We start from the raw sequence: 27,134 nt of genomic DNA on the forward strand, positions 1-27,134 counted from the left end.
GACCAGGCACCCGGAAAGGCAGCTCTGTCCCTGCTGAGTCACGCCCGCCACCCTGCAGGCGGGAGGGCATCTTCCTAGCTTCTCCTCCAGCCAGGAGTGCGGCCGGGACCTGGGAACCTCCCTGGATCCACCCCGCTCTCCGGCAAGGCGTTCCAGCAGCCTGTGTCCACACACGCAGCCCCGCAGAGCAGGTTTCGTGATGCCTGGAGACAGTCACTTCCCCTTCCTCCTCCTGGGACTTCTCGGTCACACGGGCTGAGCCGCAGAGGGTGCGTGACCTGGGCTGAGCTGGGCTTTGGCAACTGGGGACTGGTTTGACGGTTGGTGGGGGGGAGGCTTTCCTAACTTCCAGGGGTGTGAGTGGCAGGAGGTGCAGATGACAAGACAGTGGCCATTGCCTGGGGCTGAAACCAACGCAGCGGTGGGCGGAGCACAGGGAACTCCGGAGAGGGAGCCGGCCCCCGAGTCAGCTGCTCCTGGGGGTGCTCCCCACATCATCTGGTGATGTGACTGTTTGTCCTTCCAGCCCATTTCAGTTGAGTTTCCAGGGACTTACAACCAACAATGTCTCAACTGACATTTGGGCTTTTCAAGCACTAGAATTGCTGGTGACGGCAGGAGCGTTAACACGCTCTGGGGCGGGACAGGGACTACGGACTGAGCGGGCTCCAGGGGAATGCAAGCTGCCTCCCTGCTGAGCCGGGCCAGGACGGACACGCTCACTAGGTCCGTCTCCACGTACCGTGGGCCAGCGCTGTGGGGCTCACTCCAGGGGAGACAGCAAGTTGACTCAGCCACTGCTGTGTGGCTGCTGCTCTATTGAGTTTATGGTCGTCCATGGCATCTGCCAGGGCCCATCTGGTTTTTGTGGGAATCGTGCCCATGAATTTAACAGGGATAAGATGGGCACTGCCGTCTTGTCTTTTTTTTTTTTTTTTTTTTTTGAGACGGAGTCTGGCTCTGTCACCCAGGCTGGAGTGCAGTGGCCGGATCTCAGCTCACCGCAAGCTCTGCCTCCCGGGTTCACGCCATTCTCCTGCCTCAGCCTCCCGAGTAGCTGGGACTACAGGTGCCCACCACCGCGCCCGGCTAGTTTTTTTTTTTTTTTTGTATTTTTTAGTAGAGACGGGGTTTCACCGTGTTAGCCAGGATGGTCTTGATCTCCTGACCTAGCGATCCGCCCATCTCGGCCTCCCAAAGTGCTGGGATTACAGGCTTGAGCCACCGTGCCCGGCCTTTTTTTTTTTTTTTTTTTTGACATGGAGTCTCACTCTGTCGCCCAGGCTGGAGTGCAGTGGTTCGAGTTTGGCTCACTGCAACCTCTGCCTCCCGGGTTCAAGCGATTCTCCTGTCTCAGCCTCCTGAGTAGCTGGGATTACAGGCACCCACCACCACGCCCGGCTAATTTTTGTATTTTTAGTAGAGACGGGGTTTCACCATCTTAGCCAGGCTGGTCTTGAACTCCTGACCTCAGGTGATCCACCCACCTCAGCCTCCCAAAGTGCAGAGATTACAGGTGTGAGCCACCACACCTGGCCTATGTTTAATACTTTTTTAGAGATGGAGTCTCGCTTTGTTGCCCAGGCTGGAGTGCAGTGGCGCGATCACGGCTTGCTGCAACCTTTGCCTCCCAGGTTCAAACGATTCTTTCACCTCAGCATCCTGAGTAGCTGGGACCACAAGCATGTGCCACTGCACCTGACTAATTTTTTATTTTTTATTTTTTTTGAAACGAGTCTCGCTCTGTCGCCCAGGCTGGAGTGCAATGATGTGATCTCAGCTCACTGCAAGCTCTGCCTCCCGGGTTGACGCCATTCTCCTGCCTCAGCCTCCTGAGTAGCTGGGACTACAGGCGCCTGCCACCATGCCCGGCTAATTTTTTCTATTTTTTTTTTTTTGACACGGAGTCTTGCTCTGTGCCCCAGGCTGGAGTGCAGTGGCGCGATCTCGGCTCACTGCAAGCTCCGCTCCCCCGGGTTCACGCCATTCTCCTGCCTCAGCCTCCCGAGTAGCTGGGACTACAGGCGCCCGCCACCTCGCCCGGCTAATTTTCTTGTATTTTTAGTAGAGACGGGGTTTCACCATGTTAGCCAGGATGGTCTCGATCTCCTGACCTCATGATCCGCCCGTCTCGGCCTCCCAAAGTGCTGGGATTACAGGCTTGAGCCACCGCGCCCGGCCATTTTTTCTATTTTTTAGTAGAGACGGGGTTTCACCATGTTAACCAGGATGGTCTTGATCTCCTGACCTCGTGATCCGCCCGCCTCGACCTCCCAAAGTGCTGGGATTATAGGCGTGAGCCACCACACCTTGGCCTAATTTTAAAATTTTTTTGTAGAGACAGAGTCTCACTATGTTGCCCAGGCTGGTCTCAAACTCCTGGTCTCAAGCTGTCCTCCTGTTTTGGCCTCCCAAAGTGCTGGGATAGCAGATGGGAGCCGCTGTGCCGGGCCTGTAATCGCAGCTCACAAGTGACCCGTGTGGATTCCTCTCTCCTTGTGTGGCTCAGGTCTGGAATGTCAGCAAGGGGCCACCCGCTCTTCTTCTTCTTCTTCTTTTGAGACGGAGTTTTGCTCTTGTCACCCAGACTGGAGTGCAATGGTGCAATGTCGGCTCACCACAACCACTGCCTACCGAGTTAATCTGATTCTCCTGCCTCAGCCTCCCGAGTAGATGGGATTACAGGCGTGCGCCACCATGCCCAGCTAATTTTGTGTTTTAGTAGAGACGGGTTTCTCCATGTTGGTCAGGCTGGTCTCGAACTCTCAGCCTCAGGTGATCTACCCGCCTCAGCCTCCCAAAGTGCTGGGATTACAGGTATGAGCTGCTGTGCCCGGCAGGTCACCCACTCTTGTCTCTTTTGTGGCACTCCCAGCTGCCCATCCATCGCTTCCTGTATCCATCACGGCCTCTAGGGTGGCCCCATGAGCCCACTCGTGTTGGTGCCCCAGTGAGTTGCCCCCACCTTGAGTGTGAGTGGGAGCAGGCTCGTTTCTATGAATAGGATGTGGCCAAAGTGACAGGCTTCCCTTCCGAGGGGAGGTCACGCCAGCACTGGGCTTCTGTTTTCCTCTCTGTCTTACACGTTCCGAGCAGAGCCGGCTGCCAGGTACCGAGCTGCCCCGAGAAAAAGCCCCCATGGCAAGAAACTGATGTCTCCAGCCAGCAGTCAGGGACCCGAGACCTGAGATGGCAGAAGGTGAGCTTGGAAAGGGACCCCACAGTCGGGCCTTGAGATGCCCACAGGCCCGGCCAACACCTCGGCTGCAGCCTTGTGAAAGTCCCTGAGCAGGGGACCCAGACTTCTGTCCCACAGTAACTTGGAGATAATAAATGTGTGCTCTGAGGTCAGGAGCTCGAGACCACCCTGGCTACCACGGTGAAACCCCATCTCTACTAAAAATACAAAAAATTAGCCGGGCGAGATGGCGGGCGCCTGTAGTCCCAGCTACTCGGGAGGCTGAGGCAGGAGAATGGCATGAACCCGGGAGGCGGAGCTTGCAGTGAGCCGAGATCGCACCACTGCACTCCAGTCTGGGCGACAAAGCAAGACTCTGTCTCAAAATAAATAAATAAATAAATGCGTACTCTTCTACGGCACTGAGTGTTGAGTGATTTGTTATGGGCAGTAGATAGCTAATGCCTGCCCTTAGGATACCAAGTCCTCATCTCTTGCGGGCCCAAGACCCTGGGAGCCACGCCTGACTTGCCGCCTGTTGAAGGGCCACGCGTTCCTTGTTGCTGCCATTCCGGGGTCCCCTCACCCCAATACACTGGGAGCCAGTTCCAAGGGAGGCTCTCCTGCCATCAATCCTGGCTCAGGGGAACACTGAGCTCCTCCTTGATGCTGAGGGCCAGTGGTTCCTTATTGCCTGGTGACCAGAGTGTCCTCCAGGTCCTCTTCCAATACTAGCACCTCCCAGCTCAAAAACACCCAACCCAGCACTCCTGTTCCTCCGTCTCCCGGCCTTCCCTCAACACTGGGCCGAGGCAGCCTGTGCACCTGCCCCAAGCTCCCAGGAGCTGACCTGGCAGTGGATTCAGCCTGGTTCCCAGCATCCTTGCCAGGATTTGGAAAATGCTCCTATCAATCAATAAAGGCCCCACTCGGGCCTTCTGCCACCCTCCCCTCCACCATCCTCCATTTCCATTTCCACCGGTCCGCCCCGTCCTGCCAGGCAGAATGACCCACACCCTCCAGTCACAGGGACAGAACGTCCTAGTTACTGGCCTAGAATTTTGCGGGAGACAGGGCAGACCCTAAGGAGGACACCTGCCTTGGGGGAGACCTTTGCAAGGTCCTGGCAGTGGGAACCACTCCCGCCACTTCGGAGGGAACAGAGGGCAGAGATCTAAGAGGCTTCTACCCAACACCAGGTCATAGCATCCCACCCACTCGCTGCCACCAGAGCCCTGACTCCAACACGGGAGGCAGACCAGGCTCCATCACCCTGGGATCAAAGCTTGGGCCCGAGTGTTGGCCCCGTCTGCACTCTGGCTTTGGGAACGAGGCTCGCTGTCCATGCTGCTGGGGTGCTGCATTCGTTTCTGGCGCTTCTGTAACAAGGTGCCGCAGAACAGGGCTCCAACAGCAGGAGCCCATTCTCCCACAGGCCTGGAGGCTGGAAGTTCGAGAGTTGGTTCTGCAGAGTTGGTTCCTCCTGAGGCCTCTCTCCCTGGCTTGTAGATGGCCCCCTTCTCCTGAGTCCCCACACAAGGTCATCCCTCTGTGTGTATCTTCTGTGTCCTCGTCTCTCTTCCTTTTCTTTTCACTTCTTTTTTTTTTTTTTTTTTTGAAGACAGGTTCTCTCTCTGTCACCCAGGCTGGAGTGCAGTGGTGTGATCATAGCTCACTGCAGCCTCAACCTCCCAGGCTCAGGGATCCTCCTAGCTCAGCCTCCCAAGTAGCTGGGACCACAGGCACATGCCATCACACCTTACTAAATTTTTTTTTTTTTTTGAGACGGAGTCTTGCTCTGTCTCCCAGGCTGGAGTGCAGTGGCCAGATCTCAGCTCACTGCAAGCTCCACCTCCCGGGTTCACGCCATTCTCCTGCCTCAGCCTCCCGTGTAGCTGGGACTACAGGCGCCCGCCACCTCGCCCGGCTAGTTTTTTGTATTTTTTAGTAGAGACGGGGTTTCACCGTGTTAGCCAGGAAGGGCTCGACCTCCTGACCTCGTGATCCTCCCGTCTCGGTCTCCCAAAGTGCTGGGATTACAGGCTTGAGCCACCGCGCCCGGCCTTTTTTTTTTTTTTTTGAGACGGAGTCTGGCTCTGTCGCCCAGGCTGGAGTGCAGTGGCCGGATCTCAGCTCACTGCAAGCTCCACCTCCCGGGTTTACGCCATTCTCCTGCCTCAGCCTCCCAAGTAGCTGGGACTATAGGCACTCGCCACCTCACCCAGCTAGTTTTTTGTATTTTTTTAGTAGAGACGGGGTTTCACCATGTTAGCCAGGATGGTCTCGATCTCCCGACCTCGTGATCTGCCTGTCTCGGCCTCCCAAAGTGCTGGGATTACAAGCACGAGCCCCCACACCTGGCCAAAATTAAAATTTATAATAGCTTTAAACATCCTAAAATATTAAGGGAAGAATCTAACAAGAAATGTACAAGTTTGGCTTACTGAAAACTAGAAAACATTGCTGAAATTAAAGAAGATCCAAATAAATTGAGAGATATATCACGCTCATGGACTGGAAGATTCAGTGTTGTGAAGACGTTCGTGCTTTCTAAACTCACCTATAGATTCAACTGAATCTCAATTGAAATCTTTTTTTTTTTTTTTTTTTTTTTGAGACGGAGTCTCACGCTGTTGCCCAGGCTGGAGTGCAGTGGCGCGATCTCGGCTCACTGCAAGCTCCGCCTCCCGGGTTCCCGCCATTCTCCTGCCTCAGCCTCCTGAGTAGCTGGGACTACAGGCGCCCGCCACCGCGCCCGGCTAATTTTTTGTATTTTTAGTAGAGACGGGGTTTCACTGTGGTCTCGATCTCCTGACCTTGTGATCCGCCCGCCTCGGCCTCCCAAAGTGCTGGGATTACAGGCTTGAGCCACCACGCCCGGCCTTTTTTTTTTTTTTTTGAGACGGAGTCTCCCTCTGTCACCTAGGCTGGAGTGCAATGGCACAATCTTGGCTCACTACAGCCTCTGCCTCCTGGGTTCTAGTGATTCTTGTGCCTCAGCCTCCCTAGTAGCCAGGATTACAGGCGTGCACCACCATGCCTGGCTAATTTTTATATTTTTTTTTAGTAGAGAGAGGGTTTCACCATATTGGCCAGGCTGGTCTCGCACTCCTGACCTTGTGATCCGCCTGCCTCGGCCTCCCAAAGTGCTGGGATTACAGGCATGAGCCACTGCACCTGGCCGAGAAAAAATTTTATATTTGGGCTTTATCAAAATTAAAAACTTCCCTGTGTAAAATGATTCAGAAAATGAAAGAATGGCCAGGTGTGGAGTTTCACAACAAGAGCGAAACTCAGTCTTAAAAAAAAAAAAAAAAAAAAAAAAAAAAGGGGCCGGGCACGGTGGCTCACGCCTGTAATCCCAGCACTTTGGGAGGCCGAGGTGGGTGGATCACGAGGTCAGGAGATCGAGACCATCCTGGCTAACACGGTGAAACCCCATTTCTACTAAAAAAATACAAAAAATTAGCTGGGCGTGGTGGCGGGCGCCTGTAGTCCCAGCTACTTGAGGCAGTGAGCCGAGATTGTGCCACTGCACTCCAGCCTGGGCGACAGAGCAAGACTCCGTTTCAAAAAAAGAAAAGAGCAAGCCATTGAGCCGAAGAAAATATTTATGAAACAAATATCTGGTAAAAGACAGGCCTGGTAGGCCGGGCGCGGTGGCTCACGCCTGTAATCCCAGCACTTTGGGAGGCCGAGACGGGCGGATCACAAGGTCGGGAGATCGAGACCATCCTGGCTAACACGGTGAAACCCCGTCTCTACTAAAAAGTACAAAAAACTAGCCAGGCGAGGTGGCGGGTGCCTATAGTCCCAGCTACTTGGGAGGCTGAGGCAGGAGAATGGCGTAAAAACCCGGGAGGCGGAGCTTGCAGTGAGCTGAGATCTGGCCACTGCACTCCAGCCTGGGCAACAGAGTGAGACTCCGTCTCAAAAAAAAAAAAAAAAAAAAAGACAGGCCTGGCATAGTGGCTCATGCCTGTAATCCAAGCACTTTGGGAGGCCGAGGCGGGCGGATCACCTGAGGTCGGGAGTTCAAGACCAGCCTGACCAACATGGAGAAACCCTGCTGTCTCTACTAAAAATACAAAATTAGCCAGGCATGGTGGTGCATGCCTATAATACCAGCTACTCGGAAGGCTGAAGCAGGAGAATTGCTTGAACCCGGGAGGCGGAGGTTGCAGTGAACTGAGATCATGCCATTGCACTCCAGCCTAGGCAACAATAGCAGAACTCTGTCTCAAAAAAAAAAAAAAAAAATCTGGTAAAGACTCTCTAGAATGTTTAAATTGCCTGGCTGGGTGCAGTGGCTCACACGTGTAATCCCAGCAGTTTGGGAGGCCGAGGTGGGCATATCATGGGGTCAGGAGTTCGAGACCAGCCTGGCCAAAGTGGTGAAACCCCGTCTCTACTAAAAGTACAAAAATAACTGGACATGGTGGTGCACACCTGTAATCCCAGCTACTCGGAAGGCTGAGGCACAAGAATCACTTGAACCTGGGAGGTGGAGGTTGCAGTGAGCCAAGATCACACCATTGTACTCCAGCCTGGGCCACAGAGGGGGACTTCGTCTCAAACAAACAAAAAAAGAATCAAACAAACCAGCCAGGTGCAAGGCTCATGCCTGTAATCCCAGCATTTTGGAAGGCTGTTGCTCTGTTGCCCAGGCTGGAGTGCAGTGCCACGATCTCAGCTCATTGCAACCTCCATCTTCCATATTCAAGTGATTCTCCTGCCTCAGCCTCCCAAGTAGCTGGGACTACAGGAGCCCACCACCACACCAGGCAAATTTTTGTATTTTTAGTAGAGATGGGGTTTCACCATGTTGGCCGGGCTGGTCTCGAACTCCTGACCTGAAGTGATCCACCCGCCTCAGCCTCCCAAAGTGTTGGGATTACAGGCGTGAGCCACCATACCCAGCCTCAACTTTCTAGTGAACCCTCCACTCTCTGTTATTTTTTATTCCTCTTGGATTTTTCTTGTTTCTCTTTTTTTTTTAAGACGGAGTTTCATTCTTGTTGCCCAGGCAATGGTGCGATGGTGTGATCTTGGCTCACTGCAACCTCCGCCTCCTGGGTTCAAGCAATTCTCCTGCCTCAGCCTCCCGAGTAGCTGGGATTACAGGCATGCACCATTACGCCTCGTGAATTTTGTATTTTTAGTAGAGATGGAGTGTCTCCATGTTGGTCAGGCTGGTCTTGAACTCCTGACCTCAGGTGATCAGCCCGCCTCAGCCTCCCAAAGTGCTGGGATTACAGGTGTGAGCCACCGCGCCCGGCCTTTTTGTTGTTTCTTCCAAGAGATTTCTTCAACTCAATTTTTCAATCCTTCTACTAAATTTTTAAAATTCCAGATATTCTATTTGTAGCTGGCAAGGGCTTCTCCTGTCCTCTGCTTGTTTTCCAAAGCATTCTGTTCAGTGTTTATGGGGTCATCATCCTTTCATATCTCTAAGGATAATCAGAGTGGTTAAAATATTCTTGAAGTTTTCTTCTGTTCTCTGCAGTAGCTCTGTTTCCTCCAATTTCCTCTTTTCCAAGTGATTGGTCTCTCTCATATACCTGGAGGTCTTGCTTTGCATTCACTTCTAAGAGCAAAAGGTGCTAGGATGCAGTCTGCAGGTCCATTCACTTTGTCATAAGATTTGTGCCTTGTGTTATAGGTTGTGGGGAGAAACACTGGTTACAAAACTATATCAAAGTAAAAATATATTAATGCACAGTGAAGACACCTGGGGGAAAATGCCCTTTAATGCTCACAGAGGTTCTCTCTGAGGGGCGGCCCCACCACGCTCCTGTTTCCCTTCCTGCATTTCCACGTTTTCTGGACCCAGATGCAGCCTCCCCTCCCACCCCTGGTCCCTCCGCCCTGGCTTCCGGCTGCCCCTTTCGTCCCTCCTCCTCAGCCTCTTTCAGAACTCCAGGGTGGGGCTTCTGAGTCTCGCTGGCAGGCGCCGAGCCTTGCAGGCAGTATGGGCTCCAGAAGTCTCGCTGAATGCCAAAATTAAGCTCTGCAGGTGCCGTCTCCAGAATCCCCAGCAGACAGACAAACCCACATCTCAGGGATTGGGGGTGCAGACCAGCCCCCAGTCCTGCTGCAGCGCGCCCAGCAGCACAGGACCAAGCACACCTCCAAGAGGGCCCCCTGCAATAAGGAGGGCCCTAGGGATTGGATGGAGGGCAGGTCCCCCCACCCCCCCTGCTGCGTGGGAAGGCCCCGCCCCCTCCATTCCCAGCTGCCCTCTGTTTATATGTCTCACCAATGTAAGGGAAACCAGAACTGGATAGCAGTTGAAAAACATATTTTGTTCAGGACTATTGTAATAAGGGAGAAAAGATTTTAGTATAGACCTGGGCTCAAGTCTGAATGTGGCATGGGCGAGTGGGATTTAAATCCCAGGAGCAGGGTGGGGTCAGTGGGTGGAAAATTACTGGGACGAAACACCTGTCTGGAGGATTCTGGGGGTGGCGGAGGCTGAGGACCCTACCAGGTAACAGGAAGCTTGCTGGAGGCAGGCAGGGTGAGCAGACATCGTCTGGGGGTGACAGAGGCTGAGGACCCTACCCAGGTAACAGGAAGCCTGCTGAAGGCAGCCAGGGTGAGCAGACGTCACCTGGGGGTGGTGGAGGCTGAGGACCCCATCAGATATGGGGGATGGAGGCTTCTTGCCAAACTGACTTAGCAGAGTTCTTGCTAAATCTGGATTTTACAAGGCAGAATGCAGATGAGCCTGCGAGAAGGTTCTGAAGCCAGACTACAGTTTGGTCAAGCAAAGAATCTTGTCATAGATTCAGTCATATAAATAAGGCTCACCCAGCCCAGGGGAGGGTCCACACCCTATCTGTTCCCTCTCCTTCCCCACACTGAGTCCAAACCTTTCAAGTTTTGCCCCCTTCACGCACTCCAAATTTATTCTTCTACTTCTCTTCCTGTGGGTACCAGACTCCAGCCACCCAGCGCTTACCTGGGACTGCTGGGCCTCTGCCCCGCAGGGACCTGTCCTCCAGGAAACAAAGCTGGACACAGGAGGGCAGGGAGGACTCCTCTCCAGGGCCGGGGCACTGTCTCCTCAGCCCCACGGCACTTGACTTAGGCAGAGCCTGCAGCACCCTCACCCCAGTCCCTGCAGCCACCAGGAGGTGGTCCCCATCATCCCATCACCCCCATTCACAGAGGTCTCAGACTGAGGCTGGTGGGGGACGTACCATTACCCAAGATCAGAACCCTGTTGTCTGTGCCTCTGGAGAGGTGGGGGCAGGAGCTGAGGGACGGTTTGGGTGGAGAGGGGAGAGGATGCGGCAGCAAGGGCAGATGCTGGCAGGTAGAGATAGACTTTTATGACCTTTGCCTTCTGACTTTTGCCTCTGGCCACTGCTGGGACCACAACAGAATGCGCCTCTCCGGGAACAGGGTTTCCTATGGGCTGGGAAGCACGGAGCCCCCACAGTGTGGCTATGTAGGGGAGTGAGGACCAGGCGGGGGCAGGCCTGTGGGGGTCACAGAGCTGGGCTAAGCTTCAGAGGGAAGTGGCCCCTGGGAGGGGGAATGGCTGGGGTTAAGACCCTGGGTTCCGGCCGGGCGCGGTGGCTCAAGCCTGTAATCCCAGCACTTTGGGAGGCCGAGGCGGGTGGATCACGAGGTCAGGAGATCGAGACTATCCTGGCTAACATGGTGAAACCCCGTCTCTACTAAAAATACAAAAAAACTAGCCAGGCGAGGTGGCGGGCGCCTGTAGTCTCAGCTACTCTGGAGGCTGAGGCGGGAGAATGGCGTGAACCCGGAAGGCGGAGCTTGCAGTGAGCCGAGATCACGCCACTGCACTCCAGCCTGGGAGACACAGCGAGACTCCGTCTCAAAAAAAAAAAAAAAAAAAAAAAAAGACCCTGGGTTCCAAAGCCCCCTAAAACAGAAGCAGAATTAAGGAGAAAGGACCCCCAAGACCAAGGACAGCATCTATGAAAGGAGCCCTCCATGGGCAGGGCATGTCCCAGGACGAGGGTGGCCAGGACAGATCCAGGGAAATATAGGAGCAGCGGGACCCGGAGATGGAGTGGAGATGCCAGAGGGAGGCTTCTCAGTGGGGGCGGAGGCACCATCCGGACAGAGACAGGCACTGAAGACAAGTGTCAGCGGGAGGGGCTCTGGGTGGGGAAGAAGACTGGGACTTGGAGGAAGATCTCTCCAGGGAGAAGGGAGGAGGGGGAAGGAGAAGGGGAGGAAGTGGAGTGGGAGGAAGAGAGTGCTCATCCTGGAACCCACAGCCTCGGGAAGAACTTTCCAGAAGGAAAGCATGACCATCAGTGTCCCAGGATACTGAGAGGCCAGGAAACGTGAGGTCTCAAGGCGTCCATGGGGTTGTGGTGACCCCAAGATCACTGGGCACAGAGCAGGGACGGCTGGAGGTAGAAGGGGAGGGACGCGGGCTGAGGTTCTAGCGGCTCCAAAGCCAGGTGTGAGGTTGGCTTTAGGAGGAATGAGGAAGGGGAGAATGTCCCCCTTAGCGTGCCTCTTGGGGAAGGCAGGGGTTCTGGCTGGGGCTTCTCCACTCCCAGGAAAGGAGGTGGTGTGGAAGGAGGGGGTGGGACGGAGGAGAGAGCCCCGCGGCCGCAGGACCAGCAGGTGGGGGACCAGGGTCAGCGCTGCTGGAGGTGCCTTAGAGCGACAGGACTGGCCAGAGACCGGGGAATGTGGCACAAAAAAAGTTAAAGGGCACCCCAGGGACCGCCCTGCCGGTCCACCCATGTCACCCATGTCGGCCCCCCTCCAGCCCCCATTGCTCTGCAGGGAAAGGAACCCGGAGCCGCGGTGGGGGCGAGCGGGGGTGTCGGTTCTTCCAGAAAATTAGGAAGGCAGTAGGAAAGAAGCAGTGAGAACCTGGGGCCGCGAGGGAAAGCGGGCGAGGGGGCGCCCAGGGACGCGGAGGGAGCGAGAGGAAGGGGCGCTGAGCCACCGCCCCCACGCCCCGCCGCGCCCCTCCACGTCCCAGGGTGTCCCCGCCGGGAGCCGGGACCCATCGCGACCACCACCCGCCGGGCCAGGGTCCGCGGGGTCCGGGGTCTGCAGGATTGGGGTCTGCGGAACCAGGACCCGTGGGACAAAGGTCTGTGGGGCGCAGGTCCGCGGGGTGGAATTCAGGGCGCCGGGTCTGCGGATGGCCAGGGGCGGGGTCCGCTCCGCGGGTACCGGGCGCTCACCGGGCTCCCCGCGCGGGGGGGGCAGGACCGAAGCTCGCCGGGAGGCTGCGCGGAGGGCGGGCGGGGACCCTCGGCTATCGCTCCCCCCCCGCGGGGCCGCCCCCGCGCCCGCCCTCCGCTGCCGCCCTCGCCCTGCGTCGCAGCCGGAAAGTTTGCACCGACCCCGATCCGGCAGCGCCGCGGAGACGAGCGGTCACCGGCGCCCGACCCGAGCGCGCCCGGAGGACGGCGGGGAGCCGAGCCAAGCCCCCAGCAGCGCCTCGCGGTGAGCACCTGGGCCGCGGCCCCGAGGGGACGTTCGGGAGCCGAGCCGGTGGGGGCAGAGACTGCGGGGCTGGCGCGGCGGGGCTGGGGGGCGCGGGGAGGAGGGAGCCGGCCGGGCGGTCTCCGGGGCCTGGGCTGGTGCGGTCCTCGGTCCCGTCGGACACCCCCGTTCCCAACCCCGGCTCGGACACCACCCGGTCTCGCACCGTCGGGCAGGTCCAGGGGTCTCAGCCCCTCCCCCGTTCTCTGGTCCCGGGGGCGCGGCTGGGGGCGGGGATGTCGCTGGCTGCCTGGCGCCCTGCGGCGGCCACACTCCCCGCTCTGGGCCCCGGGCCCGCCGCCCTGGGAGCGCACAAAGCGCCGCGGACGCGCCCCCGAAGCGCGGGGTCTCACCAGCTCTCGCTCCCCTCGGCGGGCTCCTGCCCCCAGGACTGCCCGGTGGCACCGACGCGGCCCGGGATGGGGTGAGGGGTGTCTGCGGCCCACCTGGCCGCTCCTCTGCCGCGGCCCACACTGGCGACTTTGACCCCAGCAAGCGGGTCACTGCCCTGCCAGGCTCCGGCCTCTGCGGCGCCCCCGCCACCGGCCCGACTCGGCCACCGGGCTTGTGCTCCTACTCCGAACCGACCGACCCAGCCCTCTCGGCGCCCGCATCCTCCAAGGACCGGCCAGGGCTGCTTTCTGCCCTTGCTATTGGGCGCATGAGGGTTGGGGGGTCGGGGCGCACCCAGGCCGGCACCCAGGCCTGCCCCGCCCCCACGGGGTGAGGGCTCAGGGCTTTGTCAACAGCCTGTGGCCCCTGATCCCGCCCTGGTGCCCTGACCTTCCGCTGCCTTCTCTGGTTTCACAAAAACATCCCGGCTCCGATGCCGGAGCTCCTCAAAGCCTCTGAGAGGCCCCTTGCGGACGCCCTGGGAGCCCCGCTGCCTTCCTGAACCAGTGGCCGCTGCACCCATCCTGGGGGCCCAGCTCCAGGTCTGCGAGTCCCTCAGCCACCCCCAGTGGGAATTGGTGGAGCCTGAGGGAGCCATGAGCACACAAGAGTCACGTGTTCTGCCAGGGCGGACATGGGACAGGACAGGGGGTGCCAGCCCTGCAAAGGGGCCGGGGCAGTGGAGCTCAGGTGGCCCCAAGGCCTGGTGGTGGCTGGTGTGGCCCGGCAGGCGGCTGTGGGAGGGAGGAAGGGGGTGGTGTGCGGTGGAGGGGCTAGGAAAGGCGGGCAGGGCACCTCGGGAGACCCCCTCATTGGGCACCTCGGGAACCCCCCGGCATTGGGCACCTCGGGAACCCCCCGCATTGGGAACCTCGGGAACCCCCCGCATTGGGCACCTCAGGAACCCCCCCCGCATTGGGCACCTCGGGAACCCCCCCCGCATTGGGCACCTCGGGAACCCCCCCCCGCATTGGGCACCTCGGGAACCCCCCCCCGCATTGGGCACCTCGGGAACCCCTCCCCTAATTCTTATGACTCCAAGGCCTGAGAAGGAGCTTGGTCACCTGGACTGTGAAGGCCGAGGGTGGGGTCTCTGGTGGGTGGCCCCACCTACCAGCAGCGTCGCCAGCAGGGTAATAAGGGGCACTGCGGCCATGGGGAGCCCCGGGTGGCACCTCCACAGCTGGGAGTTTCTGTCCACTTCTTCAGTCAACAGACATTGATCCCGGGCTGACGGGGGCCCGGGGTTGTCAGTGTCTCCTGTCAGGGGAGAGGGCTGGGTGAGATCATCAGAGGAGCCTCCCTTCTTCCCTTCAGGCTGGTGTCACCTTCAGTGACGGGGCAGGGTCCCTATTTGGGAAGTTAAATCATCATCCCCGTCCCAGGACCACAGCGGTCTCAGCCCTGCTCTCTAGGCCAGGCTGTCTCCTGGGTGCTCAGCTGGAAATTGGCCCATCCCCCCGGCTTCACCCACCCCTGCTGGGATGAGGGGCTGGAGTCTCCCTACCCACATGGGACCCACCGCCCGCAGGGAACGGAGGACCCCCACACTTCTACACCTCCTGCCTCACTATCAGAGACCCAGTGGAGAATTGCCCCCCACCCCACCTCTTGTATTCAGAGGCCCTGACCCCTAAGGATCCAGGACTAGGGGTGCCCTGATGGGGAGCCCACCTGTGGCCTGTGGATGCTGAGCTGTTAGGGGAATCCTCCAGGATCCCCAGCCCCACTTTCCCAACCTTCTGTTGAGGTTGGGGGGGACACAGAGAGCCCCACTCCCTCTTCCTCCCCACTCCTGGGCCCTGACTGCTTCAAAGAAAGGCCTGGGGGACTGGGCAGCCCGCCCCTCCCTCAGCTCACTGGGGTCTCCAGACTGCATGCACGGCTGGAAGGTGGGGTCCCGGCACTCGAGGACCTTGTGTGTGGAGGCGCCATCTCCTCTCGCACTGGCTTGGGGGTGCTCCCAGTGGCTCTGGGGTCAACATGGCAGTCATTGAATGGCTCCTGTTTCTCTGGCAGAGTTGGGGCAGAGCCAGGCTTGGCCACGCTGGGCTCTAAGGGGCTGTCATTTTGCCCAGGGAGCTCCTGGCTGAGCTGTCCTCTCCCCAGGGTGAGCACGCATGCCCCTAACCCCCACTGCAGGGCCCCCAGGCAGGGAACAGCTTATTAGCCAGTGTCCTTCCTCCTTGGCCCCTGCCTGCATCTCCACCATCCGCCCTGCTCCAGCTGCCGTTTGTCTTTCTCCCCGTCCCCTGCCCAGAGCCCCAGGCCTCCCCTGCACCCCTGAGCCTGCCCACCTAGCAGTGCCCCTCCTCCAGGGCCCCTCTTCCAGGGCCCCTCGGGGTTGGGGGTGCACACAGCAGGGAGAGGCGGCTCCTGCTGCTCCTCACCCAGCCCAGCTCGGTGGCCAGAGCCGCCCAGGGCAGTGGCAGCAGATGGGGCTGTTTGATCAGAATCAGGAAAAATAAGGCCCCTTGGGTGACCCCAGAGCTGGGGACGCCAAAACTGCTTCTCCTCCCTTACCCGCCTGCTGCTTTCTCCACCAGGGAGAGCCCCCTCCCTACTCTGTGGGTCCTTCGCCCCAGTGCTAAGCCTGCATGGCTGCTCACCTGGCTCAGGGACTGGGGATCAGTGATGCATGGGTCCTGCCTCCCATTGGCCCCTACCTGAGCCCAGGGTCCAAGGGCTGCGGTTGGGAGCCCCTTAGCAGGCTGTGACGCAGGTGCCTGTCCCTATCATTCAGCTGTCACCCTGTTTGGTGCATCTCAGGCCCTGTTAGCAGGAGGAGCCCCAGGTGGTGCTGGCCCCACGCAGGCTCACCCAGCAGCTGCCTGGAGGAGGCTAAAATCCAGGCTGTCCCATGGCAGCCAGCTGTCCAGCCCGGCCCGGAAATCCTCCGCTCCAGCGGCAGCCTTCGCCCTTCTCCTCGCCCCTCTCCCCGGCTTCTTCCTGGCACTGCCTTCCAGCTGGCCGGCCCTCCATCTGCCCAGCCCTCCATCCACACCTCTTATTCCATTTGAGGGTGCCCCAAAGAAGAGCTCATCGCAGCCTGGGGGCTCACAGCCAGCCACTCGCGGGCCCCGGCACTTGCACACGGGCCCCACGGGAAGACCCTCCCTGCTTCTCCCACAGAATTCAGTTGGTGCAGAAACTAGGCTCTGCAGCAATGAAAGGCCGATTTGTGGAGCTGTTCCCGCCCCAAACTCCCAGCTCAGATGCTGGCTCTGGCCTGGGACCAGGTGCTGTGACTCCCGCAGCCCTGGCAGACACCACAGGGGCTGTCCTCCCCACCCTGTGCCCCCACTCTAGGCCAGCTCCTCCTCCGAGCCGGCGCTGGCAGTGCTAATCTCAAAGGAATGTGCAGCCAGCCTGTAGTGTCCCATGGGACCCAGGAAGCCCAACCGAGCCTTGCATGGCACCCATGGGGCACCTAGGCACCACAGTGCTGGGCAGGGGCATGCATGTGACACAGATCCCCGAGTGTGGGTCCCACACACTTGGCCTGGCACAGCTGCAAGCCAGCCCAGCCACTTTGCTCACCGTGGCACTGGGGCCAAGTGATGGAAGGTCTGGGCACCACCACCCTCAGGCTCGGCACGTTGGCTCAGGTCAGCCTGGCAAGCCAACTTTCCCAGGGGCTAAGAATGGGTGAGGACCGGAACCGACGGGGGCTGTCAACTGAGGGAGGAGGTCAGCATCTGGGGAGGCTGGTCCCCTGCCAAGAGCATTGGGTCACCCGGCAGGAGGGTGGCTGCCAACAGCACTGAGACAAGGGGCTCTGGGACCCTCAGAGCTGCCAGCCAGCCAGCGCTGGGTGGCAGGAAAGCCAGCTCCACTTCCTACTGGCAAGGAGTGACTCCTGCTGGGGTCTCCTCCCTCCCAGCTCCCTCTTTTTTTTTTTTTTTTTTTTTTTTTGAGACAGTCTCTCACTCTGTCTGCCAGGCTGGAGTGCAGTGGCTCCGTCTTGGCTCATTACAAGCTCTGCCTCCCGGGTTCACGCCATTCTCCTGCCTCAGACTCCCGAGTAACTGGGACTATGGGCGCCCACTACCATGCCCGGCTAATTTTTTTATTTTTAGTAGAGACATGGTTTCAACTATTTTAGCCAGGATGGTCTCGATCTCCTGACCTTGTGATTTGCCTGCCTTGACCTCCCAAAGTTCTGGGATTACAGGCGTGAGCCACCATGCCCAGCCCCCAGCTCCCTCTTTATCCGTAGGACTCTGAGGCTGAGAGGGGCAGCTTAAGGGGAGGGCCCCCCCACTGGCCAGGGCTCCCCAGGCTCTGCTGCTCTGCCACTCAGCTGCCCTCGGAGGAGTGCGCACACCCACCAGGACTGCATTGCCCCAGCCGTGCAGCCCCTGCCAGATGTGGGAGGCAGCTAGCTGCCCAGAGGCATGCCCCCCTGTCAGCCACGTCGACCCCTGCTACTGTTGCTGCTGCTGCTGGCCTGCCAGGTGAGGACTCACAGCACCCTCAGCACCCAGGGGCCCTCCTGAGGACTGCACACTGATGGTTCTCTGCCTGCCTGCCTGCCTGCCTGGCTGTCCGTCTGCCTATCTGTCCATCTGCCTGCCTGTCCATCTGTCTGTCTGCCTATCTGTCTGTCTGCCTGCCTGTCTGCCTGCCTGCCTATCTGTCCGTCTGTCTGCCTGTCTGTCTGCCTATCTGTCTGTCTTTCTGCCTGTCTGCCTGTCTGCCTATTTGTCTGTCTGTCTGCCTGTCTGCCTATTTCTGTGCCTATCTGTCTGCCTGTCTGCCTGCCTGTCTGCCTGCCTGCCTGTCTGTCTGTCTGTCCATCTGCCTGTCTGCCTATCTGTCTGTCCATCTGCCTGCCTGTCTGTATGGTTGCTTGTGCATGTGTCCCCCAGCCACAGGCCCCCTCCGCTCAGGTGATGGACTTCCTGTTTGAGAAGTGGAAACTCTACGGTGACCAGTGTCACCACAACCTGAGCCTGCTGCCCCCTCCCACGGGTGAGCCCCCACCCAGAGCCTTTCAGCCTGTGCCTGGCCTCAGCATTTCCTGAGCTCTTCATGGGAAGGTTCCTGGGTGCTTATGCAGCCCTTGAGGATCCCGCCAAGGGGCCCCACCACCTCAGGCCCCACCACCATGGGCAGGTGACGTAACCAGGTAGCTGAGCCACAGAGCTGGGGACTTGCCTAAGGCTGCAGAGCCAGGAAATAACAGAACAGTGGAATTGCTGCGTGCCCCCAGGCCCAGATGCATAATACCGCCCATAGCCCCATGGAGTTTTCAGTGGGCAGACAGTGCCAGGGCGTGGGAGGTGGGACCCAGAGGGTCAGCAGAGGACACAGGCCTGGGAAGGCTTGGGTGGAGAGTGCATATCATGGCCTGGACACTTGGGGTGCAGGGCGAGGCTAGGGCTGGAGGACTTACCTGGGAGGCAGTGCCACGGTTCAGACGAGGGAGGCAGCCTCCACTGGGCAGAGGGGAGCGGGTGTGGCAGCCACAGGTTTGGCAGTGCACCTGGGATGGATGAAAATGGCATTGGGGTTCAGCCCCCAGAGAGGGAGGTACTGCGAGAAAGTCACGGAGAATGGGGGACCCCAGTGTGGGTTTGGGGGACATCTGAGATGGGGGTTCTCCGAGTGAAGGTGTCCTGCAGAGCTGGAACTCAGGGATGGGCTGGGAGTGCTAGGGGAGGCGGGCCCAGGGGAGATGGATGGTCAGGTGAGGAAGGTGGAGGTCAGATTGGGGAGGTGGAGGTCAGGTGGGGGAGGAAGCAGCCTAGGTCATGTCCTGGGGGAGGTGACAGCTGAGCTCAGGCCTCCAGAGAGAGGTAAGAGGCCTGCTGAGGGAGCCCCTTCTCCCACCCTGCCCTGCAGAGCTGGTCTGTAACAGAACCTTCGACAAGTATTCCTGCTGGCCAGACACCCCCGCCAATACCACAGCCAACATCTCCTGCCCCTGGTACCTGCCTTGGCACCACAAAGGTACCCATAGAGGGAAGGAACAGTGGGAGGGGCGGGCCCAGGGGTGGCGCTGACCCCAGCCTCCCCCAACACACGCAGTGCAACACCGCTTCGTGTTCAAGAGATGCGGGCCCGATGGTCAGTGGGTGCGTGGACCCCGGGGGCAGCCTTGGCGTGACGCCTCTCAGTGCCAGATGGACGGCGAGGAGCTTGAGGTCCAGGTCAGCCGGCGGCAGGCGGGCGCGGTGGGGCTGGATGGGAATGGGCACGGGGGTCCCCGCCCTCACAGGCCACTGTAACTCGCAGAAGGAGGTGGCTAAGATGTACAGCAGCTTCCAGGTGATGTACACGGTGGGCTACAGCCTGTCCCTGGGGGCCCTGCTCCTCGCCTTGGCCATCCTGGGGGGCATCAGGTAGGATCCCGCCAGTGCCCGGGGCGGCCGCAGAGGGCAGGGAGGAGGGCGGTCGCTGACTGGCTGTCCCCACAGCAAGCTGCACTGCACCCGCAACGCCATCCACGCGAACCTGTTTGTGTCCTTCGTGCTGAAGGCCAGCTCCGTGCTGGTCATCGATGGGCTGCTCAGGACCCGCTACAGCCAGAAGATTGGCGACGACCTCAGTGTCAGCATCTGGCTCAGTGATGGAGTGAGCCCCCGTAGGCGGCCCCACACAGGCGGGTGGGCGGGCAGCCAGGCAGGTGGCCACGTGGCCACGCTCACACTGCACCTGTGCCAGGCGGTGGCCGGCTGCCGTGTGGCCGCGGTGTTCATGCAATATGGCGTCGTGGCCAACTACTGCTGGCTGCTGGTGGAGGGCCTGTACCTGCACAACCTGCTGGGCCTGGCCACCCTCCCTGAGAGGAGCTTCTTCAGCCTCTACCTGGGCATCGGCTGGGGTGAGTGGGCCGGCACGGGAAGGGGTCGGGGCAGGCTGGCCAAGCCTTGAGACCACAGCTGCTGCCCCCCACAGGTGCCCCCATGCTGTTCATCATCCCCTGGGTGGTGGTCAGGTGTCTGTTCGAGAACATCCAGTGAGTATGAGCGGCCGGACGGCCCGGGGAAGGGGCCGGGGGGCTGGGGTGTGGAGCTCTGGCCCGAGGCAGGGAGGGGCCGGGGATGAGCCTGGTGCCTGGGGAGGGTGGTCATTCGTGACCTTCTCCCTTCGTTTCCTGAGGCCTGAATTAGATACTGGCAAGATCGGGACGGGGGTGCTGAGGGCTGAGGGGCCGGGGGCTGTGCCCCAGTTTGTGAGTGGCCCGGCCTCGCAGGTGCTGGACCAGCAATGACAACATGGGCTTCTGGTGGATCCTGCGGTTCCCCGTCTTCCTGGCCATCCTGGTGAGGAAATGAAGAGCAAGGACCGCACGCCAGGGCCCTCCTCCCTTGGCGTCCTGAGGCTGCCCCAGGAGGCAGCATCCTGTCTGGGAAGGCCAGGAGGCAGCTGGCACCCAGACAGGACACCAGGACACTGGCCAGCACCCTGGGCACTGAGCCAGGCTGCTCCTCCCTGGCTGGGTGCCCACCAGCCCCAGGGCTCTGTGCCAGGGCCTATCTGGCTGCCAGACCCACCTGCAGGAGGGTCAGGTGGGGCCTTCCAAGGGCACAGAGCTGTCCCCTGGGGCTCGGGGTGCCCCTGACCCGTGTCCTTCTCACATAGATCAACTTCTTCATCTTCATCCGCATTGTTCACCTGCTTGTGGCCAAGCTGCGGGCGCGGGAGATGCACCACACAGACTGCAAGTTCCGGTGGGTGCCACGGCGGGCCGGCGCCTCGGGATCTGGAGACCCTCAGGGCCAGAGGGCAGCTGGGTGGGGGGACTCCAAGCTCCACGTGGATGGTGCGGGCCGAGGGCGAGGGTGGTGGGTGACTCGGGCTCTGCCTCTGTAGACTGGCCAAGTCCACACTGACCCTCATCCCCCTGCTGGGCGTCCACGAGGTGGTCTTCGCCTTCGTGACGGACGAGCACGCCCAGGGCACCCTGCGCTTCGCCAAGCTCTTCTTCGACCTCTTCCTCAGCTCCTTCCAGGTGCCTGCCCGCCCGCGGCTCCCCCACCCGGGGCGCAGCATGCCACCCCTGACCACCGTCTCTCTCCAGGGCCTGCTGGTGGCTGTCCTCTACTGCTTCCTCAACAAGGAGGTAGGTGGCAGTGGGGGCGTCTGAGACCATCAGCCCTGGCCGTCAGGGTCAGGGGCAGAGAGTGGCACAGGGATGCCAGCCCCACCCCTGCTCAGGGGTTGGAACACATGTGGCCCAAGCCTTTCCCTCTTACTGGGGGCAGTCGCCGTGGCGCTGGCTGTCAGGCCCCCAAGACAGGTTGGCCTCAGCCCCATTGCTAGGGTGTCCACAGCGGGGTCCCCAGATGTCTGCAGACTGTGCTTTCCGTGGCGATGCTGGGTGGCATAGCTGTGCCCAGCAGGGAGCTTGTGTCGCTCTGCACCCCTCAGAGTGGAGACTGGGCATCTCTGACGGGGCCCACAGCAGGTCCCGGTGGGGCGGAGAGGACAGGCAGACCCCAGGACTGGCCTGCCCCACCCCCCGCCCCAGGTGCAGTCGGAACTTCGGCGGCATTGGCACCGCTGGCGCCTGGGCAAAGTGCTGCAGGAGGAGCGGGGCACCAGCAACCACAAGGCCCCATCTGCGCCTGGCCAAGGCCTTCCTGGCAAGAAGCTGCAGTCTGGGAGGGGCGGTGGCAGCCAGGACTCATCTGCGGAGATCCCCTTGGCTGGTGGCCTCCCGAGGTTGGCTGAGAGCCCCTTCTCAACTCTGCTGGGACCCCAGCTAGGGCTGGACTCAGGCACCTAGAGGGCATCGCTGGACAACCGAGAACCAGACGCCCAGCTGAGGCTGGGGGCAGGGGAGCCAAAAGCAGCCCCCGCCTATCCCCTACCCCCAGTGTGGCAGTCCGAGAGATGGGGCCTCCTCTCCCTGCACCTGCCCTGTCCCTGGTGCGGGGGCGAGCTGAGGAGTCCAGGGCAGAGGTAGGGGCTGTGCTGCGAACTGCTCACCAGTGTCCCCATGGATGTTGGCACGTGCTACATGCGTGGAGATGTCCTCCAACAATAAAGAGCTCAAGTGGTCACCGCGCATGTCCTGGAAAGCAGGGCTGGAAATGCCGGGCCGAAGCAGTGGGGATGGAACAGCAGTGGGTGGTCAGCGCCAGTGCGGGTCGTTGAAAGACCCCTGCTGTCCCAGTTCACAGAGAGTTGGCACTGGAACCCCAGAGGATCCCGAAGGCAGCCAGCCTGTGCCCATCTGAGCAGGCCCTGGCCACCTTCCCATCCTGGTTCTGGCGGGCATCCCCCTGGACGCTTTGGCCACCAGAGGGTCACCATTCACCAGCAGAAATGTGAGGGGCACAGTGGCTAAGGGAGCATGAGGCATCACAGTCCCCCAACCCACCCCATCAGCACTGGATTCACCCAGAGGGTGTCTCCTCCCTGGAGGCCGTGAGGACACTGGTACCTGGCCCACCAGCCCGCCCTTCCTCTGAGCCTCCTGGCCTCCGCTTCATCTCAGCTCCAGCCCCCTCGGGCAATTTGCAGGCCACGTAGCAGACTGAAGCAGGAAGAAATGGGCCTGAACATTGCCACGGGTCCAGGTGACGAAGCAGTGCAAGTTGCCCAAACTCTGCACAGGACCCACGGCGTGCCACACAGAGAGGTCCAGCCTACGCCAGTCCTTCTGCCACTGCATGGTGGGTGGGTGCCCTGCTTGCCAGCCAGGGAGCACCAGGAAAGAGCTGCCTCCTGCATGTTGGACACAGGAGGTGCTTGAGGGTGGGGTCTCCCATTGTCTGGGGCACACCCTGAATCTAAGGGCCCAGGGACCACACAGCAGGGGTGGAGACAAGTCCAGGGTGGAAGCCCATGAGGGGCCTGTGGTCAGTCCTCCGGGTAGTCCCTATGGTAGGTGCTGTGAGACCTGCTGAGGTGTGTGCATGGGCTGGGGAAGGAGCCAGCCAGGTGCCCCTGCTCTGAGGAGCTGCTGGGAGGTGCCGCTGGACCCTGGGGGAAGGGGTGCTCACAGGCCCCGCCTGGGCCACGTGGGCTGGAGCCGCTCAGGCAGAGCCGGACTAATTGGGGCAAATGAGGGGACAGGAGGCCTCTGAGGAAAGGTAAATAGAATTACTCACCCACCAGGCACTGGGGCCCTCCTGGGGGGGCCCTCACCCTGCCACTCACCACAGGGCCTGTGGACAGCAGGGAGGGAAGCCAGCTAATTAGGCAAGGCTGGACCCTTCTGGGGCCCTGGGGTTGCTGTGATTGGGGCTGCAAGGCCAGGAGACGGTCCCCTGAGCTGCACCTGCTGGAGGCCTGTGGTCTCAGACCTTAAGACTTCAGGCCAGCTCTACGCCCTCCGGCCTCAGGTCCTGGCTCTCCTCTGAGCCCTGGATGCCCAGGTGCCTGTGTGGGCACAAGGCTGCTCCAAGTCAGCACAAGGGAGGTGGACATTCTCCTTCACGCCAGCTGAGCTCAGGGTCGATGACTGCCCTAGGGAAATGCCCCTCACCTGGGGCCTCCTGACAGCCCTCCCCATTCCCGAGTCCCTCTGCCCTTGTCCTCTTTCACCCCTGCCCCGCCCTCATCCCTAAGGGAACTGGAGCGGCTGGTGGAGTTGGGCGGAGTTGGGGACTTGCAGGGGGTGGACTCACTCAGGCAATAAACACTGGCCCTAACCAGGCAGCCCTGCAGGCAGGTAGGTGGAGGGACTGTTTTTTTCTTTTTTGGAGATGGAGTCTCACTCTGTTGCCCAGGCTGGAGTGCAGTGGCACGATCTTGGCTCACTGCACACTCCACCTCCTAGGTTCAAGCGATTCTCTGCCTCAGCCTCCCGAGTAGCTGGGATTATAGGCGCCTGCCACCATGCCCGGCTAATTTTTGTACTTTTAGTAGAGATGGGGTTTCACCATGTTGGCCAGGCCGGTCTTGAACTCCTGGCCTCAAGTGATCTGCCCACCTTGGCCTCCCAAAATGCTGGGATTACAGGCATGAGCCACCACACCCAGCCGGGACCCATTTTTTTAAGTCAGTCCACACAGCATCTCCCTCCAACTTGGGCCCTTTGACCCTTCCCCATCTCTGCCTCCCCTCCCACCTCTACCTCCTGTGCCTCAGCCCCTTCTCCCACAGGAATGTATGGGTGTTGTTAGCAGGGTGTGTGTGTGTGTGTGTGAGCATGCTGCATGGGAAAGGCTGTGTGAATGTGGAGGAAGGGAAATACACACCTGTGTGTGCACAGTGGGGCAGGTATATGATGCCTGGCATCCCAAAGGAGTATCTGCAAGAGTTGTATGCTGTGTGTGCATGGCTGGGAGGGAGATGACTTTGACCTCCTGGAATCTGGTGTATGTGGACACACAAATACTACTAAAATGAGAGTGGAGACCAGGAAAAAGGAAGACATAAACCACATCAAGGATCAAATCTAGGAGAGCCAGGGGTGTGTCACAGGAATAGGGGAACTTGAGCCAGGCAGAAGGCTCAGGAGAGAGACCCTCAAGGGGATGAAAGTGATTGAATGCACTAAGATTTAGAGGAGAGAGTTCAGGACTTAATTAGTGACTAGTACATAGAAAACTAAATACATGAGGCCGGGCACGGTGGCTCATCCCAGCACTTTGGGAGGCCAAGGCGGGCAGATCACCTGAGGTCAGGAGTTCAAGACCAGCCTGGCCAACATGGTGAAACCTCGTCTCTACTAAAAATACAAAAATTAGCCGGGCATGGTGGTGGGCACCTGTAATCCCAGCTACTCAGGAGGCTGAGGCAGGAGAGTCGCTTGAACCTGGGAGTCAGAGGTTGCAGTGAGCCAAAATCACGCCACTGCACTCTAGCCAGGGTGGTAGACGGGAATATCACGTATGTACTGGAGGTGGGGGAGACAACAACATGGGAAAAATCAAGAATAATTCACGTTAGAAATAAAAATACATGGCCAGGCGCGGTGGCTCACGCCTGTAATCCCAGCACTTTGGGAGGCCGAGACGGGCGGATCACGAGGTCAGGAGATTGAGACCATCCTGGCTAACCCGGTGAAACCCCGTCTCTACTAAAAAAATACAAAAAAACTAGCCAGGCGAGGTGGCGGGCGCCTGTAGTCCCAGCTACTCCGGAGGCTGAGGCAGGAGAATGGCATGAACCCGGGAGGCGGAGCTTGCAGTGAGCTGAGATCCGGCCACTTCACTCCAGCCTGGGTGACAGAGCGAGACTCCGTCTCAAAAAAAAAAAAAAAGAAAAAAAAAAAAAAAGAAATAAAAATACAGAGCAAAATTTAAAAATAAAGAATGAGGTGTAAGCCGGACGCGGTGGCTCAAGCCTGTAATCCCAGCACTTTGGGAGGCCGAGGCGGGCGGATCACGAGGTCAGGAAATCGAGACCATCCTGGCTAACATGGTGAAACCCCGTCTCTACTAAAAATACAAAAAACTAGCCGGGCGTGGTGGCGGGCGCCTGTAGTCCCAGCTACTCGGAGGCTGAGGCAGGAGAATGGCGTGAACCTGGGAGGCGGAGCTTGCAGTGAGCCGAGACCGCGCCACTGCACTCCAGGCTGGGTGACAGAGCGCGAGACTCCGTCTAAAAAAAAAAAAAAAAAAAAAAAAAAAAAAAAAAAAAAAAAGAATGAGGTGTAGAGTTCAAAGTGCTCATCTCTAGTACCCCCAGACGTCCTGGCAGCACTCAGCCCCGGGTCCTCCCCCTGCATTCACTCAGCCCCGGGTCCTCCCCCTGCCTGCTGTTTCTCTGGCCTTGCCCTCCGCTGTTCCTTTTCCTTCTCCTCTCCCTGTTGTGTCCAGGAACCAGGCACCACCCTCATTTCTTCTTGATCAATTTTTTTTTTTTTTTTTTTTTTAGACGGAGTCTCGCTCTGTCGCCCAGGCTGGGGTGCAGTGGCCGGATCTCAGCTCACTGCAAGCTCCGCCTCCTGGGTTCCCGCCATTCTCCTGCCTCAGCCTCCCGAGTAGCTGGGACTACAGGCGCCCGCCACCTCACCCGGCTAGTTTTTTGTATTTTTTAGTAGAGACGGGGTTTCACCGTGTTAGCCAGGATGGTCTCGATCTCCTGACCTCGTGATCCACCCGTCTCGGCCTCCCAAAGTGCTGGGATTACAGGCTTGAGCCACCGCGCCCGGCCTTTCTTGATCAATTTTTAAAAATCAGCAGTGCTCAGCAAACTCTTTCTCCCCAGCCTGTGGCCCTGCTGAATCCACGCTTTAGACCCAGTTTGCAGCTTGGCAGGTCCAGCTGGATGTCCACACCGAGCTGCTCACCCTCCCCCCAGCTTCTTCCTCCCACTGTCCTCTGCAGAAGCCTCCTAACAGGACCCCTGCTTCTACCCCGGACCCACACAGCGGCCAGATGCTTTGTCACCTGAAATCTCCTAGGAATCCAATCAGGCCTTTGCACCACACCTCACTTTACAGAAGTACAGGGGAAACAGGGTTTTGTTGACACCACAAGGATGCAGCCGGCCAAAGGCAGAATGTAGGATACACAACTGTCAAACGCCCAGGGGTCCTTAGACGAATGGCGGAAAAGGAGAGGCATGTTATGGATGGAGGCTCGGGACACATGGGCTCTGCCTTCCCATGCTGTCAACAACCCACCGGGAACATGCTAGTTTAGTCATTTGGGAAATGTGAGCTGGATATATCAGCTATTAGGAAATTGGTTTTTTTGTTTTTTTTTATTTTTTGAGACGGAGTCTCACTCTGTCGCCCAGGCCGGAGTGCAGTGGCCAGATCTCAGCTCACTGCAAGCTCTGCCTCCCGGGTTCACGCCATTCTCCTGCCTCAGCCTCCCAAGTAGCTGGGACTACAGGCGCCCGCCACCTTGCCCGGCTAGTTTTGTGTACTTTTCAGTAGAGACGGGGTTTCACCGTATTAACCAGGATGGTCTCGATCTCCTGACCTCGTGATTCGCCCGTCTCGGCCTCCCAAAGTGCTGGGATTACAGGCTTGAGCCACCGCGCCCGGCCAGGAAATTGTTTATGTTCGATAAGTATTTTTCTTTTTTTTGAGACGGAGTCTTGCTCTGTCGCCCAGGCTGGAGTGCAGTGGCGGAATCTCGGCTCACTGCAAGCTCCGCCTCCCGGGTTCACGCTGTTCTCCTGCCTCAGCCTCCCATGTAGCTGGGAC

At 59.2% G+C, this 27,134-nt stretch overlaps 1 protein-coding gene across 1 annotated transcript; it reads left to right on the plus strand.

Moving 5' to 3' along the window:
- Positions 1-12,536: 12,536 nt before the first annotated feature.
- On the plus strand, positions 12,537-22,083 carry LOC105469309 (glucagon receptor). Its single transcript, XM_071081833.1, has 14 exons — positions 12,537-12,637; positions 17,289-17,526; positions 17,941-18,043; positions 18,917-19,024; positions 19,103-19,224; positions 19,310-19,416; positions 19,492-19,648; positions 19,739-19,898; positions 19,973-20,033; positions 20,271-20,340; positions 20,660-20,748; positions 20,891-21,029; positions 21,099-21,140; positions 21,549-22,083. The coding sequence occupies exons 2-14, from the start codon at positions 17,467-17,469 to the stop codon at positions 21,804-21,806; spliced, it is 1,476 nt and encodes a 491-aa protein (XP_070937934.1). The 5' UTR covers positions 12,537-12,637; positions 17,289-17,466; the 3' UTR covers positions 21,807-22,083.
- The last annotated feature ends 5,051 nt before the right edge of the window (positions 22,084-27,134 follow it).

Source organism: Macaca nemestrina, chromosome 17, assembly GCF_043159975.1.
Source record: "Macaca nemestrina isolate mMacNem1 chromosome 17, mMacNem.hap1, whole genome shotgun sequence".
Taxonomy (NCBI): domain Eukaryota; kingdom Metazoa; phylum Chordata; class Mammalia; order Primates; family Cercopithecidae; genus Macaca; species Macaca nemestrina.